Source organism: Hippocampus bargibanti, linkage group LG09 (assembly GCF_051943395.1).
Source record: "Hippocampus bargibanti isolate YZ-2025 linkage group LG09, ASM5194339v1, whole genome shotgun sequence".
In the NCBI taxonomy this organism is placed as follows: domain Eukaryota; kingdom Metazoa; phylum Chordata; class Actinopteri; order Syngnathiformes; family Syngnathidae; genus Hippocampus; species Hippocampus bargibanti.
The window spans coordinates 1,515,410-1,533,016 of NC_142742.1; the positions used below are offsets into that span (position 1 = coordinate 1,515,410).

A 17,607-nucleotide genomic window follows, 5' to 3' on the forward strand; every position below is an offset into this window, starting at 1 on the left:
GTCGACGAATGCTAAATGCTACATGCTAACGATGCTTCGTCCCTCACGTGTTTGGATGACTTTTTACACTCCACCTCTTTTTTTTTTTATTTTTATTTTTTAGGGGAAGATATATTTAGTGGATAACCGAAAGACATTCCTGACTATTTAAAAACAACTTTTAAAATGTCAAATGATTTTTTTATTTTTTTTTTTATCGCGGTGATGTATTTTATTATGAAAACACCAAACTCGGATAGAAAGACCCGGATTATCGATTTTAATTAAAGACAATTTTTATTTATTTTTATCTGTTTTAAATGGACTTCCCACATTCTCTGTGAACGGCGGCGCTGAAATATTTGTTTTTACGCACGGCTGGCGCTGCGTTGACAGGTTCTGGAGTTTGGTTTTACGTTGCATGTTGTTGTTGTTGTTTTAATTATTTTTATTAACGGTCAAAAAATAGTCGGAGGCCATAACAATATCTCGGGTTATACATCGAATTTTGGTTTTACGCACAGCTGTTGTCATTGTAATTAATATTGTTTCCCCTTTTCTTAACAAAATTGACGATACTGAATAGTTTGTCTTCTCATACGTCTCGTAGAAACTCGCGAGATCTCAGATGATTTTTTTTTTACTTCCTCAATGCGAACGGAAGTTTCTTTTTACGGGTGACTTCAGTTAAAAATATTTTTTTTTTAATATGTAAATGCTTATGTAGCTACTTAAATGGCAGGACGGTGTTTTTTTTAATATAAGCTTGATTTAAAAAAAATCGATCTGGAGGTTTGTTTTTAAACACATTGCTGTATTTTGTGAAAATGTAAGATTGTCGTTGAAATTGATGACTAGCAAAAACATATTTCATAATAAGAATAGATGGCAGCTAATTATTTTTGTCATAGATGTTTTGGAGTTTAGTTTTACTTAAAAAAATAACATTTTTAATGCTGATTATATGACCGAAACGCGATTTCGGACTTTTATTTGTCGCACTTTGTTAGCGCGTTGGCTATCCCGCGCGACGCTAGCCATGGGACGTTGACCGATGAGCCAGAATGGCGGCGAGGCCCGACCCGTCCTGGAGCCTCCCCCTAAACTGCAGCTGGGACGACGAGAGCCGTAACGCCACCCCCCGGAACGGCGACTCTGACTTCCCGCCGCTCAACTACTACAGCCTCCCTCTCCTGACCTTCATCACGGCGACGTGCGCGCTGCTGTCGGCGGTGGGCGTGGCCGGCAACGTCATGACCATCCTGGTGGTGGGCAAATACCGCGACATGCGCACCACCACCAACTTGTACCTGTGCAGCATGGCCGTGTCGGACCTGCTCATCTTCCTGTGCATGCCGCTCGACCTGTACCGCATGTGGCGCTACCGGCCGTGGCGCCTGGGCGACGCCCTTTGCAAGCTCTTCCAGTTCGTCTCCGAGTCCAGCACCTACTCCACCATCTTGAGCATCACGGCGCTGTCGGTGGAGCGCTACGTGGCCATCTGCTTCCCGTTGAGGGCCAAAGCTCTGGTGACCAAACGGCGAGTGCGAGGCCTCATCCTGCTGCTGTGGTGCGTTTCCGCGGTGAGCGCCGGGCCGGTTTTCATCCTGGTGGGCGTGGAGCGGGACCGGCCGCTTTTCGGCGGCAACCGCACCGGCGTCTCGGGGGCGGACGCGGACGACTACGGAGATACGCGGGAGTGCAAGATGACCCGCTACGCCGTGGAGTCGGGTCTGATGGGGGCGATGGTGTGGTTGAGCTCGGTGTTCTTCTTCATGCCCGTCTTCTGCCTCACCGTGCTCTACGGTCTCATCGGACGGCGGCTGTGGCGGAGGAATCGGGAAACCACCGTCGGCTCGTGCGTGGGGCACCGCGACAGGTGCAACCGGCAGACCGTCAAGATGCTGGGTGGGTTGTTGCGCCGCCTCCACGGCTAGCGTGGAGGAACGTGGACAACAAATAACAGAGAAAAAAATTGTGTTTGCCGCGGGCCACGTTGAGTTTACAGTTTCCTGTGGGACTAGTAACTTATTCACTGCCAGAGTTTTTGTCATTGTCACTTGAAATCCAGAACCCACAGAATATTGAGTTTTCGGACTACGTAAATATTCAATGCATCGTAAGAAATCTTAGAGTCTCTTCTTTCATCAGAAAAAAAAGAGTTAATTCCTAAGTCATATGGGTCTGGAGTTATCTGAGCTTGAAATGAGGGCAGATGTAAAAAAAGCTAGCTAGCTAGCTAATAGATAGCCAACAGATAACTAGCGAGATAGTCAGTTAGTGAATAGACAGATAGATAGATAGATAGCAAATTGCTAGCCAGATAGCTAATAGAAAATAGCAAATAATAATAATAATACATTTCATATGTAAGCGCCCTTCAAAACTCTCAAGGTCACTTTCCAGTCACAGGATACGTTTTTCTGTGGGTGAGCAGCGGCAGCCACACGTGCCAGCGTTCACTCGGCCCGGAAGTAAATAGATAGTGAGCTAGCTAGCCAGCCAGTAGATAGCCAACAGATAGGTACCTAGATAGCCAGCCACCCAGATAACTATATAGCTAAAGAGATAGGAAGCCAGCCAGCTAGTACATAGCTAATAGATAGCCAAGTGATAGCTATAAAGCTAGCGCTGTACTTTTCCAAGTTGTCAATATGAATTGTCTCTGCCCCCTCCTAGTGGTGGTGGTTCTGGCTTTCATCCTGTGCTGGCTTCCCTTCCACGTGTGTCGCTACCTGCAGTTCCGTTCGCTGGACGCGCCGTCTCCGCTTTTGTCCGCCGTGTCGGAGCACTGCAGCTTGCTGTCGGTGGTTCTTTTCTACCTGAGCGCCGCCATCAACCCCATCCTGTACAACACCATGTCCTGGAAGTACCGCGGGGCGGCGGCGCGCCTCTTCGGCCTCGGCGGCGGGCAGCAGCTACCTCGGACCCGCACGGCTAGCGCCCTCAAGGCCGTAGCGGACGGCTGGATGGAATCCAACGTCAGCTTCTAAAGTACGGCCGGCGGCGGGACGCGTACTCTGAAGATTGCCGGCTCAAAAGGAAGCTAACATGATTGCTAACGTTTTCAAAGTGGAAGAAGAAGTAGCGCCCTTGTTAGGGTTCGGCACAGCAATTTGCGGAAGACAAAATAAAATACAATATCAAGTAAACTTGCAGTAAGTCCTCCAGGGCCAGTCGTTGGAGCTACGCTAAGCTAGCTAATAGCCAGTTAGCAAGCTAGCTCTTATTTATATTACATCATAGCGGGTCGCATAACGGATGGGCCGTTCAACACATTTCTCCTCACAGAGGTGAAAGTGGACTTTCCTGAAAATGTGTATATGGACGTGTCGCGGCTTGGAATCGAAGCGGATTTATGTGGGATGGGAGATGTGAGACAATCTCTTTCATCAATGGATGCTACAGCGTCGCGTTTACTTTCAACATTTAGCTTGTAGCAGACGTGCAAATGTCACCGTGACGTCCCTGATCCACTGGTGAAAAAGACGCTTTGATCCTCTCATGTTTCATCTAGAACTGCTTTATGCAACATATTTATGTTGTATGAATATACAGAATTAATGAACAGATATTTATCTGTTCATTTATTTGTTTATTTAATTTATTGATTTATGCTTTTAAATTTTCGTTCAAATGTGTTTTACAATCTTAGTCGTGTGATGTCACCTGTTACTAGGCAGACATCACAGGGCGGAAATCAAACCGCACCATGAAAAATGTCAACAAGCTGTTTGAAATAAAAACATAATTTCATGCTATTTTTCAAGTGTTAGCTTTGCAAAAGTCATGGACGTTTTTTTTATTTTTATGGAAATTAAATTTGAAATGTCTAAAAAATATCTTTGTCTCGGTTGATGTTGACGTTCCCATCTTAGGTGTACAATAACGTGACCAAAACAGACGTCTTGTATTTATTTACGACCGCCAAAAATGTACGTTGTTATTGTTGTAAAGGAAGAATATTGTTGTCTTTAATGTTGCCTGATTACATCCGCTGATAAATATGTTGTCATTTTGTTGTAAATAGATGTTTCCCTGTGATTGAAAAATGTCTGGATGTGAGTTTCATTTGATTTTATGTTGTTAACTCAGAAAAAGGGCAATACGCCCTTTCAAAGTAAAATCTCGTGAAATATCACGTTGAAAATGACAATGGTGCAAAATAAATTGTACCGTCAACCAGTCGCGACAATGAAATAAACACTCGCGATCCATGTCAGAAAAAGAAGAAAAAAAAAAGTAAAACATTTATTGGGCATAAATATATTATATATACGCTACCGATACAGTTACGTCTTACATACATAGGGTAGTATTTGCAAAAAATAATAATAAAAATCTATACATTAAAATTGATATGGCAGTTTCTTTATATATAATGCATATGAAATTGTCTAACATTTACAATACAAGAAGAAATGCATGAATTTCTCTAAAAAAACAAAATAAAATGGGAAAAAAAATCTAATTCAAAGACCATGACAACCTGGAATGTTCACTTTGAAAATTGTGAGGTAAAAAAAACAAACAATGTTTTGATTTGCGTGTTTCAGCATTCGGTGGCCAATAGCTCAATCTGAAAAAAAAATAATCTGGTGGCTGCAAAAAAATAAAATAAAATGAAAAACAATAAAAATTTGAAGAAAAAAAATCAGAAGGCACAGGCGTGTGTGTTTTGTGTGTAGGATTGATTGTGTTGCTGATATATATATATATATATATATATATATACAACAGGTAACATCCGATTTACGACCGAGTTCCGTTCCGACAAAACGGTCGTAAATCAAAATGGTCGTAAGTCGAAATCCATTAAAAAGGTTTAATAGAGAGTTGGAGGCTAAATGACTCGCAAACTCCTCCCCTCTGGTGCCATCCCATGGTCGATTGCTGTGCGAGCGTGAGATGCTGGCTGGCCAAAATTGTTGTCCGCGTTGCCAGCCTGCTAGCGTGTAGCGTTGCTAGGCGTACAATTACAAATAAAAAAATAGGGTCTGGAGTTCATGGTCGTAAGTACGGGTGGTCGTAAGTCAAGCTGGTCGTAAGTTGGATGTTACCTGTCGATATTTTTTTAATTTCAATGTAATGGGTCACATATTGCGTGACACCATTTAAAACAAACAAAAAACCAATTCTGAGACCAAAAGTCAACAAAACAAAAAAAAAAATTCAATGGCGCGGGCCAAACCGCCCGATGCGAAACGTGACATGGCAACCAAAATAATAATCATCATCATCATCTAACTCAAAATCAAAAATAAAATAACACGCGAGCGACGAACATGAACAAGCCTAGCAGTAGTGTTTTGGATCGATATAAAAGCCCCGCCCATCAAGACTAATAATGCTGGTGGTGATCGAAAAAGTGCTTCAACTTAGGTTAGTCGTAAATGTACTTATCACCTCTATAGCTCGATCCATATTTCTGTGTATCATCTCATAGCAAAAAAAAAAATACACTAAAATTCAAAATATGACTGGATATAAAACGCTCCTCACTACTCGCTGCGCTTCGTCATGATATTTGCCTGCCTTGCGCTCGTCGCTTGTGTGAATGGAGGCCATTTTTAAAAATTCCATAACCCCCCCCCCCCCCCACCGATACGTCTGCGTAAGCTCTCAGTCGTCCATCGATGACAAGGATCCTTCAGCCGTCATCTGTACTTATATATATATATATTTATATATATATCCAATATATATATATAAAATATATATATATATATATATATATATATATATATATATATATGGCCAAAACTACCAGCAAAAAATTTAATTAGCTGACGAAGCCTCTTGGATAAGAAGTGAAACATCCGACACCTTCAAAGAAGTACAGATGACAGCTATAGAAACCTTCTCATCGATCTCTATTGATACAAAATTCTCTTTTGGTTTGTAGGGGTGGGCAGATATCGAAAATGGCACATTGTGCTTAAAAAAAGGAACCAATAATATTGAGAATTAGCAAATTAGCATCATCACAGATCAAGTTAACGTCGCTTTTTTTGTATGTCCTTTTCATCAGAGTAATAGTCACAATAACAATCGTAAAAAAAAAAAGAATAGTCAGACTGCTGAGTTGTTATAGAATATCACAGAACCCCTTGGTCAGAACAGAGTAAAGCCTGCAAAAAAAAAAACATCAAAATCAAACACAAAACAGGATCCGAAGCCCCTCCTCCACACCTTCCCTGGCCCCTCCCCTCTTCCCTGACTCCTCCCACTATCAGAAACAATAAAAGGAGGCGACGGCAGGCACGTTTGTCTTTGCTACATGTTTTGAAAAGCATGAACGTGGCCCATTTTATATATATATATATATATATATATATATACATATATATATATATATATATATAAAATGAGAAAAAAAATGACAGAACAGTACATCATGTATTTGGTTACACGTTTTAACGGCGGGATCCCAACAACGGTAAGAAATACTCGAAAGGGTTACTGAGAGAGAAGGAATGCTGGCCTTAAAAAAAAAATCAAAAAATACAACAATAAAAAACATCGTTCTAAACACCCCAAAAAACATGCTACAAGGAAAAAAAGGGAAAAAAATTAGTATATAACTACACTTATCTCTTTTTTTTAAACAATAAATAAATGAAGATTGCACTGTAATTGGCATTGTAAAGTACTGTATGCAAATATATAGTATAAATAAAGAAAAACTACCCAAAAAAAAAAAATTACAATAATTTTCCCATTGACTTTGGCAAAAAAAAAAAAAAAATATCGGAGCAAGAAAATCACGCAAGATGCTGTCAAGGCATTCCAAAAAATGCAAAAATATGAATATGAAATGGGTGAGGTGGAAGGGGTGAGGGGGTGTTTTTTTTTTTTAACCCTCCTGTTATGTTGTGGGTCAAAGTGACCCTCTCGGAAGTAAACGCTAGCCTGTCTGTTACACAACTCAGCACCAGTAGATAAAAAAAGAAATCGTTTGTGAAAACGATGACAATATTTTCAGGGTGCTTTTGGAAAATGGAGCTGGGGTCAAAATGACCCATTTTAAGGGGAAAAAAAATTACCACGATTTTTTTTTTAATTTGCTATGAGACTTCATTTGAACAGTCTGTATTTAAGTAATGAGATTTTAACACAGCGTATGTAGAATGAGAAGTTATGTTTGCAACATTCCGGGTCAAATTGACCCAAATTCAGGGTGGGTTTTTTCCCCCTTGCAACTACACGAATGCCCGAGGAGAGACAATGGAAATTGATTCATTTTGACGTTTTCAAAAAAATTGTAAAAAAAAGTTTCATGGAAAGTTTTAGAGCACATAGTCGGGTCAAATTGACCCATTTTAAAGTTGAAGTACTTCTAATTTGTATAATTGATTTTCAATTGACATATTTTCAATCAAGTTGTTGAATATGATTCAACAGAATGCTTAACAAACATTAAACGTCGACTGGGTCAAATTGACCCATGTTAATGTTGGAGAATTACAACAATAGTTTTTTTATCTTTGCAATAAAACGTCACACCAAAAGATATCATTATTTTTTTTGACATATTTAAATAAGATTGTTTCCAATGTTTGTCAGAATGCTTTTGGAAAATAAATAGCCCGGGTCAAATTGACCGATGATACAGCTTACAAACTCGTCCCTCTCACAATTAAACATTTCATTGATAGGCACTTAAAATGATTCAATTTGGAATATTTGCATTTGGAAACTGCAAATAACGAGCTGTAATTCAGGATCACAATGCATTTAGAATGTTAAATCTAACCCGGGTCAAATTGACCCATCACAAGGTTACAGATCGACGAGTTGCATTTCATTTTAGTTAAAAGTTTAAAACGGTTCGTTCGAAATATGTGCAGTTAAAAATGTTTACGATGATGCATTTATATCATGAAACATATTCTGGGTCAAACTGACCCGGGAACATTATGGCCGTTCCTGAGAAACCAACCTAACATGAGGGCTAAAATATCTTTTGTGTTTTTTTTTAACTGTAATTTTTTTGTCTTATTTCCCTGAGGTACGATACAGGCCTAGTGTGCGGACTCCATTTCATACGGGTCAGGGTGACCCTCTTTGGGGTGTGTACCTTGGCATTGTGTTTATTTGAGGGATGGTGTTCAGAATGCCCGAGGAGAGGCGGGATTAAAAAAAAATGGATTGATTGACAAGAAGAGGCACGACAGTGAAGGTCGGGCTCTCACTTTCACGCCGTGACGACACCCCTTCTCCTGCTCGGTGCCGTAACAGAGCGTGGCGTTTAAACATTCCACGCCGACCATTTTCCCCGCCACGTTGCCCGGGTTAGGGAATGCCATGGAGACGGTACCGGGGCCGTTCATCCAGCCATTTTCCGCCTTTGGAGGTAGTAACAGAACAGAACGGAAGGCAAAGTATTTTGGCTCTGATCATTTTGCAGGATCTCTGTGTGAAAGGGGCTTTCAGATTGCGGTTGAAAAACACGGAAATAGGAAATTATCTTCAACAGGTTTTGTGTGGATGGCAAAGAACAATGTTTGCGGCAATTCTGCCTCCGGTGAGTTTTCTTCACTGTGTTCCGTGTGAAAGGCAAAAGCGGATAAAATGCAAAGTCATCTGTTACGGCTCTGGTAGTGCCAGTTTTGCACAATCTCGGCGCGTAAGGTGAAAACATTTCACACTGCCAGGATTTTCACAGTGAGGTGAACGTGGAATCGAAAATGTTTTGCAAAATGCGGTGTCAATGTTTTTGCGTCAATGTCAGAATGCTGTGTCACTGCGTGAAATGTAAAAAAAAATGCAGCAAAATCAACGTTTAGATATGACGGTTTCAGTCAGATCTTCCTCCAGATTTTAAAAGGGTGGCTAAATTCCCTGTGAAAGGCAAAAAGCGGTATGATGGTGCGACAAATTTTGCAGGATCTCCGTGTGAAAGCGATGACGGAAGGCTAATAAGCTGGTTTACTGCTACGATCGGCTTTTTGATCTGATCCAGAATCAGCCAACCTGCTTTTGAAGGTGATCGTGGAGACTGGATATGCGTGTGTATTTCTAACTCTCTCTTTCTATATATATATTTTTTTCTTTCTATTTCATACTTATATTAGATAACTGGGTTTCCATTCTAAAGAAAAAAAATGAAAAGGATAGCAGCATCATACGTACATCACACGTGGATTGTATCACTTTGGCGAGCGTAAAAAAAAGCGGAGCGGCGGCTGCGCGAGCGTTATCGGTTGTCCACGCGCAAAAGTGTGTGTGCGTGTATGTGTGTGTTTATGTGTGTCAATCAATATGCACGGCTAAAGCTTTGAATGCTTACATTAGAATATGGCTGAGTGGATAAAAGACTGCAGCAAAATAAAAAAATGTCAATAAAAAAAAGACAACAAATAAAGGAAATATACACGTCCTCTAATCAAATAGGAAAAATAAAATAAAATAAAATAATACGCAAGTCAGTCTGAGTGACTGCTCACAGCTATTTTTTTTAAGGCTGGCGGATGATTTTTTTTTTATCGCGGCATTGAGGAGAAATAGTGTTTTTCGTGACGATGTGTTACCCAAAAAAAAAAAAAAAAAATAATAAGTTTTTCATGGGTTTCGCCTTCTCTTTCGATCCTGTCATAAAAATAAAAAATAAGATTCCCTCACTTCATGAAGAAGTACTGCAGAAAGCAAGCGATGAGGATGGAGAGGCCGGCGAAGGCGCACACGATGACGGCGGCGAAGCGTTCGTCGCTGGACATCAAACCGGCCGCCGCTCCCCGAGCCGAGCCGGCGCAAGGGGCGCAGGCTCCGCCCCCCGAAGCCCCGCCCACGGCCTCCTGGCGTCTCGCCGTGAAATGGGACGAGGGGCTGAGAGGGCCGCAAAGTTCCTGGCTGGAATCCAGGCAGCGGCGGCAGGCGCCCACGCGGAAGCGGTAGTCCGTGTTGCCTTGCAGGCCCGAAATCTGGAAGGAGGCCTCCTCGCCTTTAAAAACCTGCCGGAAAAAAAAAAAAAAATCCTCAATGGGGAGGTAATGGCCAAGCGCACAAACACCTTTTTGGGGTGTTTTCGACGTCCGATATCTGGATTAGATTTAAAGGACATCCGACATCACTTTTTGGTTTCAGAAAAACGTTTTATCGCATCTAAAATAGCCAAAATACGCAGGCGGATATTTTTAGTCAAATGCAAAACACTAATAAAAATGACTTAGTGTACAAAATCTGCAAAAAAAAATGAACCCGGAAGTGGGCAGTTTCAGAAGGTCGCGCCCCTTTGTTCGTGATGTCACCCCAAGACGTCTTGCATTGCTGGAGAATCAAAACAATGGCTTCAGATTCGGAGAAGATGCTTTCTTGTTACACATCCAGTTATGAATATGATTCAAATAGTTCTGAAGAGGAAAGCATACATGTTGGCAATCGATTAAAGAATTTATTCCGTGCCATTTTGAGGGATCTGGGGGCGGGAAATGTAGCACAAAAAGAGGCAAAAAATGGCGACAAAGCTCCTGTAAGGAATTGCTGATTAATTCCTTACATGGAGCTTTGTCGCCCTGTTCGGCCTCTTTTTGGTCCTCCATGAAGTTTTCAGACCAAAGTACAGCAAAATGCATTGACGTGATGAAAGGACTGCTACAATGTGTCCCTTTTTTCGGTCAGGGGCGTTCCTTCAGTGACGTCACAAACTCAAAAAAAACAAGACTTCCTGAACATTCAGCGCGAGTCTTAAAAGGTAAAATATCGCTATATGCGGTGGAATCTTTGTAAAATAAGCTCAGTAGAAGTCATTTGAAGCCATCTTACAAATTATGGACACAACTTGTCCGAACGTCGGTTGTCCTTTAATGTCAGGGAAATAAAACTGAGTGGATTGAAACGACGAGACATGAGATGACCATCCTGGTCATCTCATCCGCTGCTCACCCACAGAAAAACTTATTCTGTGACTGTAAAGTGACCTTGAGAGTTTTGAAAGGCGCTTAGAAATGAAATGTATTATTATTATTATTATTATTATTATTATTATTATTGTTATTATTATTATTATTATTATTATTATTATTATTTAAAAATGACGACTTTCCTGTTCGACATGAATTTGGGGATATCCGAGGAGGCTGCATCCAAAGCACAGATTTTTCAAAAAAATCAAAAAATACAACAATAAAAAACATGTTCATACCACGAAGTGTAAAACAAAATTTCAACCAAATTCACTACAGGGGTGAGGACTTTGAATGTACCCATTCAGAAACCTCACTCCGGCTGTTATTTCAGTTTCAAGTCCACTTTTTATTCATTTGTTTTTTTAAAGTTGAAGTGGGAAAAGGGGTGACATTTAGTGTTCAAATGTAACACTAGTTCTTCTCGAAATTTATGAGCAAGGGTGGTCCTCACTCATCTGGAGTTATCCGGACCTCACAAAACCATAGAAATAGGAATGTGTGTGTGTGTGTGTGTGTGTGTGTGTTTTGTGTGTGTGTGTGTGTGTGTGTGTGTGTGTGCATGCACGTGTACCTGCTTATATTCCGACTCGCGGCCCACCAGCACCTGCAGCACGTAGCTGACGGGGTCGCCTCTCATGGGCGGAATGGTCTCCCACGTGACTTCGCAAGTGTTCCCCTCCAGCTGCTGCACCTTGGGAGCTGTCACGTGACCAATTAGAACCGAAATTAACGAATCCATCGGGGTGCGTGCGAATTCAAATCCAGGCGCGGTTAGGACGCCGTATTTACCTTTGAGGGCGGGGGGCACGGATTTGGTGGTGCAGAACGTTTGGCAGTCCGAGAAGGGTCCCTCGCCGGCGTCGCTGATGGCCTGTATTCGAAAAGTGTGGCTGCTGGACTCGGTTAGCCGCTGGACCTTGTAGGTATGACTTGGGCCCCTGTAGATGCTAATGAACCTGACAAAGTGAGAGGAGGGAGGTGGGGAGTTAATAATAATAATAATAATAATAATAATGATAATAATAATAATAATAATAATAATGATGTTAATGATGTAATAATAATAATAATGATGATGATGATGATGATGATGATGATGATGATGATGATGATGTAATAATAATAATAATCTGACAATACAGTGATATTTCAGATGAGGAAATTATGTTTTATGGGGACCTGGGAACGGATTATTCTCATTTTAATGGTTTCTAATGGGAAATTAATGTTTGGAATACACACTTTTTGCCTTAAACACACTTTCTGGGAACCAATTCAGTTCGTAAGCGAAAGTATCACTGTATTGGGCTCAGCTCGCCAAAAAATACGAGTTGCTGGATTTTGAAGGGCGGGATGGCGGGTTGAAGTGAAGTGAGGACAGAACTCTGACTTGTGTTGACATTCTATCCATTAGCTAGCTGGCTAGCTATTAGCTGTCGAGCTGGCTGGCTGTAAGCTGTCTAGCTGGCTAGCTGTTGGCTATCAGGCTATCTATTCGCTACTTATTTGCTATCCTTTAGCTAGCTAGCTAGCTAGCTAGCTCGCTATTAGCTGTCTAGCTGACTGGCTGTAAACTGGCTAGCTATTCGCTATCTGGCTATCTATTCGCTACTTATTTGCTATCCATTAGCTAGCTAGCTAGCTTTCTATCTATTTGAGTTACTTTGGGGTTAAGTGAACGCTAGCGCGTGCGGCTGCCGCTGCTCACCCACAGAAAAACTTATCCAGTGACTGTAAAGCGACCATGAGAGTTTTGAAAGGCGCTTAGAAATGAAATGTATTATTCTTCTTCTTCTTGGCTGGCTAGCTATAGCTATCTATTAGCGGTCTAGCTGGCTGGCTAGCTATCTAGCTAGCTATCAGTTATCTATTAGTGGTCTGGCTGGCTTGTTAGCTATCTAGCTAGCTATCGATTCACTATCTATTAGCTCGCTAGCTTTCTATGTATTTGAGTTACTTGGCTACCGCTGCTCACCCACAGAAAAACTTATCCAGTGAGTGTAAAGCGACCTTGAGAGTTTTGAAAGGCGCTTAGAAATGAAATGTATTATTATTATTATTATTATTATTATTATATATATATTCACACGTATATACACATATACGCGGCCAAACACACACACACACACACACACACACACACACGGGAGGAAGTGAGGCGAGCGTTCTTCTATGTCATGTGCCGCATTTCCTTTTAAGAGGCGCGTTAATAGAAAAGAGCTCATCTGCGGCCATGTTAATCTCTTCCCTCACAAGGCCTCAACGTGACTCGGCGATGGTACATCTGGTTATAGCAAACGCACGCTCGCGCACCCGCGCGCGCCCGTGGGCCTTTAATGAGCCGCTTCAATGCTTCTTGTGTAGTATTGACGTTTGCGTTCATTGATTAGCAGCAGGTGGAGGAGGCAAAGTGCTTAGGTCAGTTTTTTAGGTACAGCTGTACAATCTCACGAGATAGGATAATGATAATCATTCATTTCTAAGCGCCTTTCAATACTCTCAAAGTCACTTTACAGTCACAGGATAAGTTTTTGTGTGGGTGAGCAGTGGCAGCCACACGCACCAGCGTTTACTCAACCTCAAAGTAACTCAAATAGATAGAAAGCTAGCTCATGGATGGCAAATAAATAGTTAATAGATTAGCCAGATAGCCGACAGCTAGCCAGTTAGACAGTTTACAGCCAGTCAGCTAGACAGCTAATAGCTAGCTAGCTAAAAGATAGCAAATAAATAGTTAGTAGATAGCCAGCTAGCCAGTTTACAGCCAGTCAGCTAATAGCTAGCTAATATAAGATGTACTTAAGTGTCCTTGAGAGATTTGAAACGCGCTTAAAATGTATTATTATTATTATTAATGTGTACCCAGTAAATTTTGTGCAGATGAATACAATAAATATAATCTTGTAATAAATTAATATGATTAGTATGGGGGTACTTCATTTCATGCCATTTACATATGTCTGTATATTACCCACCTGTGATTTTTGTCCTCCATTTGTAGCGTGTAGTAAACGTCGTCAGCCACCGGGGAGGAGCGAGGGTTGCTGGCGTTCTCGCCCCACTTGAGTTTGAGGCTCTGCGGCCCGGCGGCGGTACATTCCAGAGGGGGCGGGGCCGGGGGGAGGGGCCTCGTCCTGGCGAGCAACGGCGGGCTGGACGGTCCGTAGCCGATGGCGTTCACTGCCTGGATCTGAACGCTAAAAGGCCACAAGGATACAAAAAAAGTTTAGCTTTGGAAAGTTACGACTTTCCGATTTAATTGCTAAATATCAGTGTTTTTTTTTTTTTACTTCAACAGATCCCCAAATTAATCATCGGATTTTAAAAAAGCCATTGCAATCAATTTAACGTTACGCTAATTCACTGGTGTCCAAGTAAAGGCCCGGGGGCCAAATCTGGCCCGCCAGATCATTTTATTCGGTCCGCGAAAGTAAATCCAACGTGTGAAATTCCATGATGCTTGCAAAAGTCCGGACCAAAATTTCAAATTGTCCCATGTAAACCACAAAAACAGTCGTTATTTCAAATTTGAAAACTAGTCATTCATTAACCCATTCACTGCCATTCCCGAATTTATTCGGGAGTTGAAAATATGACGTGTAGCGCCATTCCCTAATTTGCTTGGATTTTGTTTTTTTTTCTTGCAAGGAGGTGCCGATAAAGTGCCGGTCACACCTCTGGCATTGCTCACGAGGGGGCAGCATTTGCTTTTTGTACAGCAGCCCTCATTTCAAACTCAGATAACTCCAGACCCATATCACTTAGGAATTAATAACAATAAAAGTAATAATAATAATAATAATAATAATTATAATTATTATTATTATTATTACATTTTATTTCCAAGCGCCTTTCAAAACTCTCAAGGTCACTTTACAGACACAGGCTGAGTTTTTTTTCTGTGGGTGAGCAGCAGCAGCCACACGTGCCAGCGTTTACTCAACCCGGAAGTAAATCAAATAGTTAGCAAGCTAGCTAGCTAGCCAATAGATAGTTAATAGCTAGCGAATAGATAGCTAACAGATAGCAAATAGATAGCTAATACCTAGTGAATGGATAGTTATTAACCAGCGAATAGATAGCTAATAGCTAGCGAATAGATAGCTATTAGTACTTGAGACTTTTTTTTTCTGAACTCTTTTTTCTGATGGAAAATGAGAGTGTACGGTTTCTTGCGCTGCATTGAATGTTTATGTAGTCCTAAAAGTCAATCTTATGTGGAATTTGAGTGAAAATGACAAAAACCCTGGCACTGGAGTCGCCACATTTTTGCACATCATCCGGCAGCGAATGAGTTATTTTGTTGTGCATTCGCTATGTGATCCATTCTAATGACTCCCTCCCACCTGTTATTTACGAATGCTAGCATAGCGGAATAAAAGCAAACTAAATCAAGAAAGTTTCAATTATCAAAGTACAAAGTGACAGCACGTCATCAAAAGGGCACGCTAACGCACGTGCAAACATTTTCCTGACACGGTGTGATGATGCTGTTAGTTAGGAAGGGGGGTAGCGCGCCCGACCGACATCGTGTTTCATGAGCGTACGTGGCATTTGAAGTGGAACATGACTGACCTTTGATTAAAATTCATGCAGGCCAGCCACAACACCAGCCAACACTGGCCATGAGAAACAAGCAACACGTGCATCGACAGAAACTTTTTTTTTAAACAAACTGTAAAAATATTTCTGCAATATTTTTTTTCAGCAAGTACTCATTTTTTTGGAGTATGTCTCACTGTCAGGAAAAAAAAAATGGCGGTTCTTCATAAAGGAAGAGGTGTTTATTGATCTCACGGATGCATTTATTTATTCCTTCAAGAAACTGGCTTGAACCTGCCAAATAGTGAGCATTGATATCGAGTCATTCGTGACATTAATGTTGACCTAAAAATAATTCAGTCAATAACTAGTTCACACTTATTTATTTATTTGTACATTTATTTATTTATTTATTTATTTGCACATTTACTTATGTATTTATATATATTCATTTGTTTTCCATGTAATAATAATAATAATAATAATAATAATAATAATAATAATAATAATAATAGACAGCTAATAGATCATTTATTTATTTAATTCATTATTTAATTATTCAATTAATTGTCCTTTTAATTATTCATTCATTCCTTTATTTAATTATTTATTCGCCTATTTATTTATTTATTTACTTATCCATTTATTTATTTGTGTCCTTTTATTTTTTTTATATATTTTGATTCATTTGTTTGTTTCTTCGTTTATCCATCCATCCATCCATCCATTCATTCATTCATTCATTCATTCATTCACGCATTCATTATTTATTTATTTATCCTTTTATTTTTTCTTTCAGGATTTTATTCATTTTTTGTTTCCTTGTATATTCATTCATTTAGTCATCTATTTATTTATTCATGTATTTATTCATTTGCACATTTACTTATGTATTTATATATTCATTTGTTTTCCATGTAATAATAATAATAATAATAATAATAATAGACAGCTAATAGATCATTTATGTATTTGATTCATTATTTAATTATTCAATTAATTGTCCTTTTAATTATTCATTCATTCCTTTATTTAATTATTTATTCACCTATTTATTTATTTATTTACTTATCCATTTATTCATTTGTGTCCTTTTATTTTTTTTTATATATTTTGATTCATTTGTTTGTTTCTTCGTTTATCCATCCATCCATCCATTCATTCATTATTTATTTATTTATCCTTTTATTTTTTTTTTCATGATTTTATTCATTTTTTGTTTCCTTGTATATTCATTCATTTAGTCATCCATCTATTTATTTATTTATTTATTTATTCATGTATTTATTCATTTGCACATTTACTTATGTATTTATATATTCATTTGTTTTCCATGTAATAATAATAATAATAATAATAATAATAATAATAATAATAGACAGCTAATAGATCATTTCTGTATTTAATTCATTATTTAATTATTCAATTAATTGTCCTTCTAATTATTCATTCATTCCTTTATTTAATTATTTATTCGCCTATTTATTTATTTATTTACTTATCCATTTATTTATTTGTGTCCTTTTATTTTTTTTAATATATTTTGATTCATTTGTTTGTTTCTTCGTTTATCCATCCATTCATTCATTCATTATTTATTTATCCTTTTATTTATTTTTTCATGATTTTATTCATTTTTTGTTTCCTCGTATATTCATTCATTTAGTCATTTATTTATTTATCCAGCCATCCATTTATCTATTTAATTTATTTAATTATTTATTTGTGTGTCCTTAATCTATTTATGTATTTATTTATTTGTGTGTTTTTATTAATTTGTTTGTTTCTTCGTGTATTCATTTATTCATTCTTTTTTTTTAATTCATTCAGTAATTAATTCATGAATGAAATTATAGATACACACCGTGAGCAGTGATATGTAGGCGTCGGTTGTCCTTTAAGTACATCTTATATTAGCTAGCTAGCTATTAGATGACCGGCTGTAAACTGGCTAGCTGGCTATCTATTAACTATTTATTTGCTATCTATTAGCGAGCTAGCTATTAGCTGTCTAGCAGACTGGCTGTAAACTGTCTAGCATTTGAAGCGATTTTACAAATGATGGACACAACTTGTCCGGAGGCGTCGGTTGTCCTTTAAATATAATTAAAACTTTAAACATGATGACGCAACCTTGAATGAAGCATTTTGGCATCCCGAAACGGCAACTGTTGCAAAT

At 39.2% G+C, this 17,607-nt stretch overlaps 2 protein-coding genes across 2 annotated transcripts in view; one reads left to right on the forward strand and one right to left on the reverse strand.

Moving 5' to 3' along the window:
* The first annotated feature begins 1,043 nt into the window (after positions 1–1,043).
* ghsra (growth hormone secretagogue receptor a) lies at positions 1,044–4,713 on the forward strand. Its single transcript, XM_089005030.1, has 2 exons — positions 1,044–1,887; positions 2,659–4,713. Exons 1-2 carry the CDS (start codon positions 1,044–1,046, stop codon positions 2,970–2,972), a joined length of 1,158 nt encoding a protein of 385 aa, XP_088861156.1. The 3' UTR covers positions 2,973–4,713.
* A 1,028-nt stretch (positions 4,714–5,741) lies between these two features.
* fndc3ba (fibronectin type III domain containing 3Ba) overlaps positions 5,742–17,607 on the reverse strand; it is an 83,249-nt gene continuing 71,383 nt past the window's right edge. Inside the window, exons 24-27 of the mRNA XM_089004673.1 lie at positions 13,862–14,083; positions 11,676–11,842; positions 11,458–11,585; positions 5,742–9,932 (exon numbers count right to left, since the gene is read on the reverse strand). Coding sequence (XP_088860799.1) covers positions 9,600–9,932; positions 11,458–11,585; positions 11,676–11,842; positions 13,862–14,083 — 850 coding nt within the window. The 3' untranslated portion in view covers positions 5,742–9,599. The remainder of the gene's footprint in view (positions 9,933–11,457; positions 11,586–11,675; positions 11,843–13,861; positions 14,084–17,607) is intronic.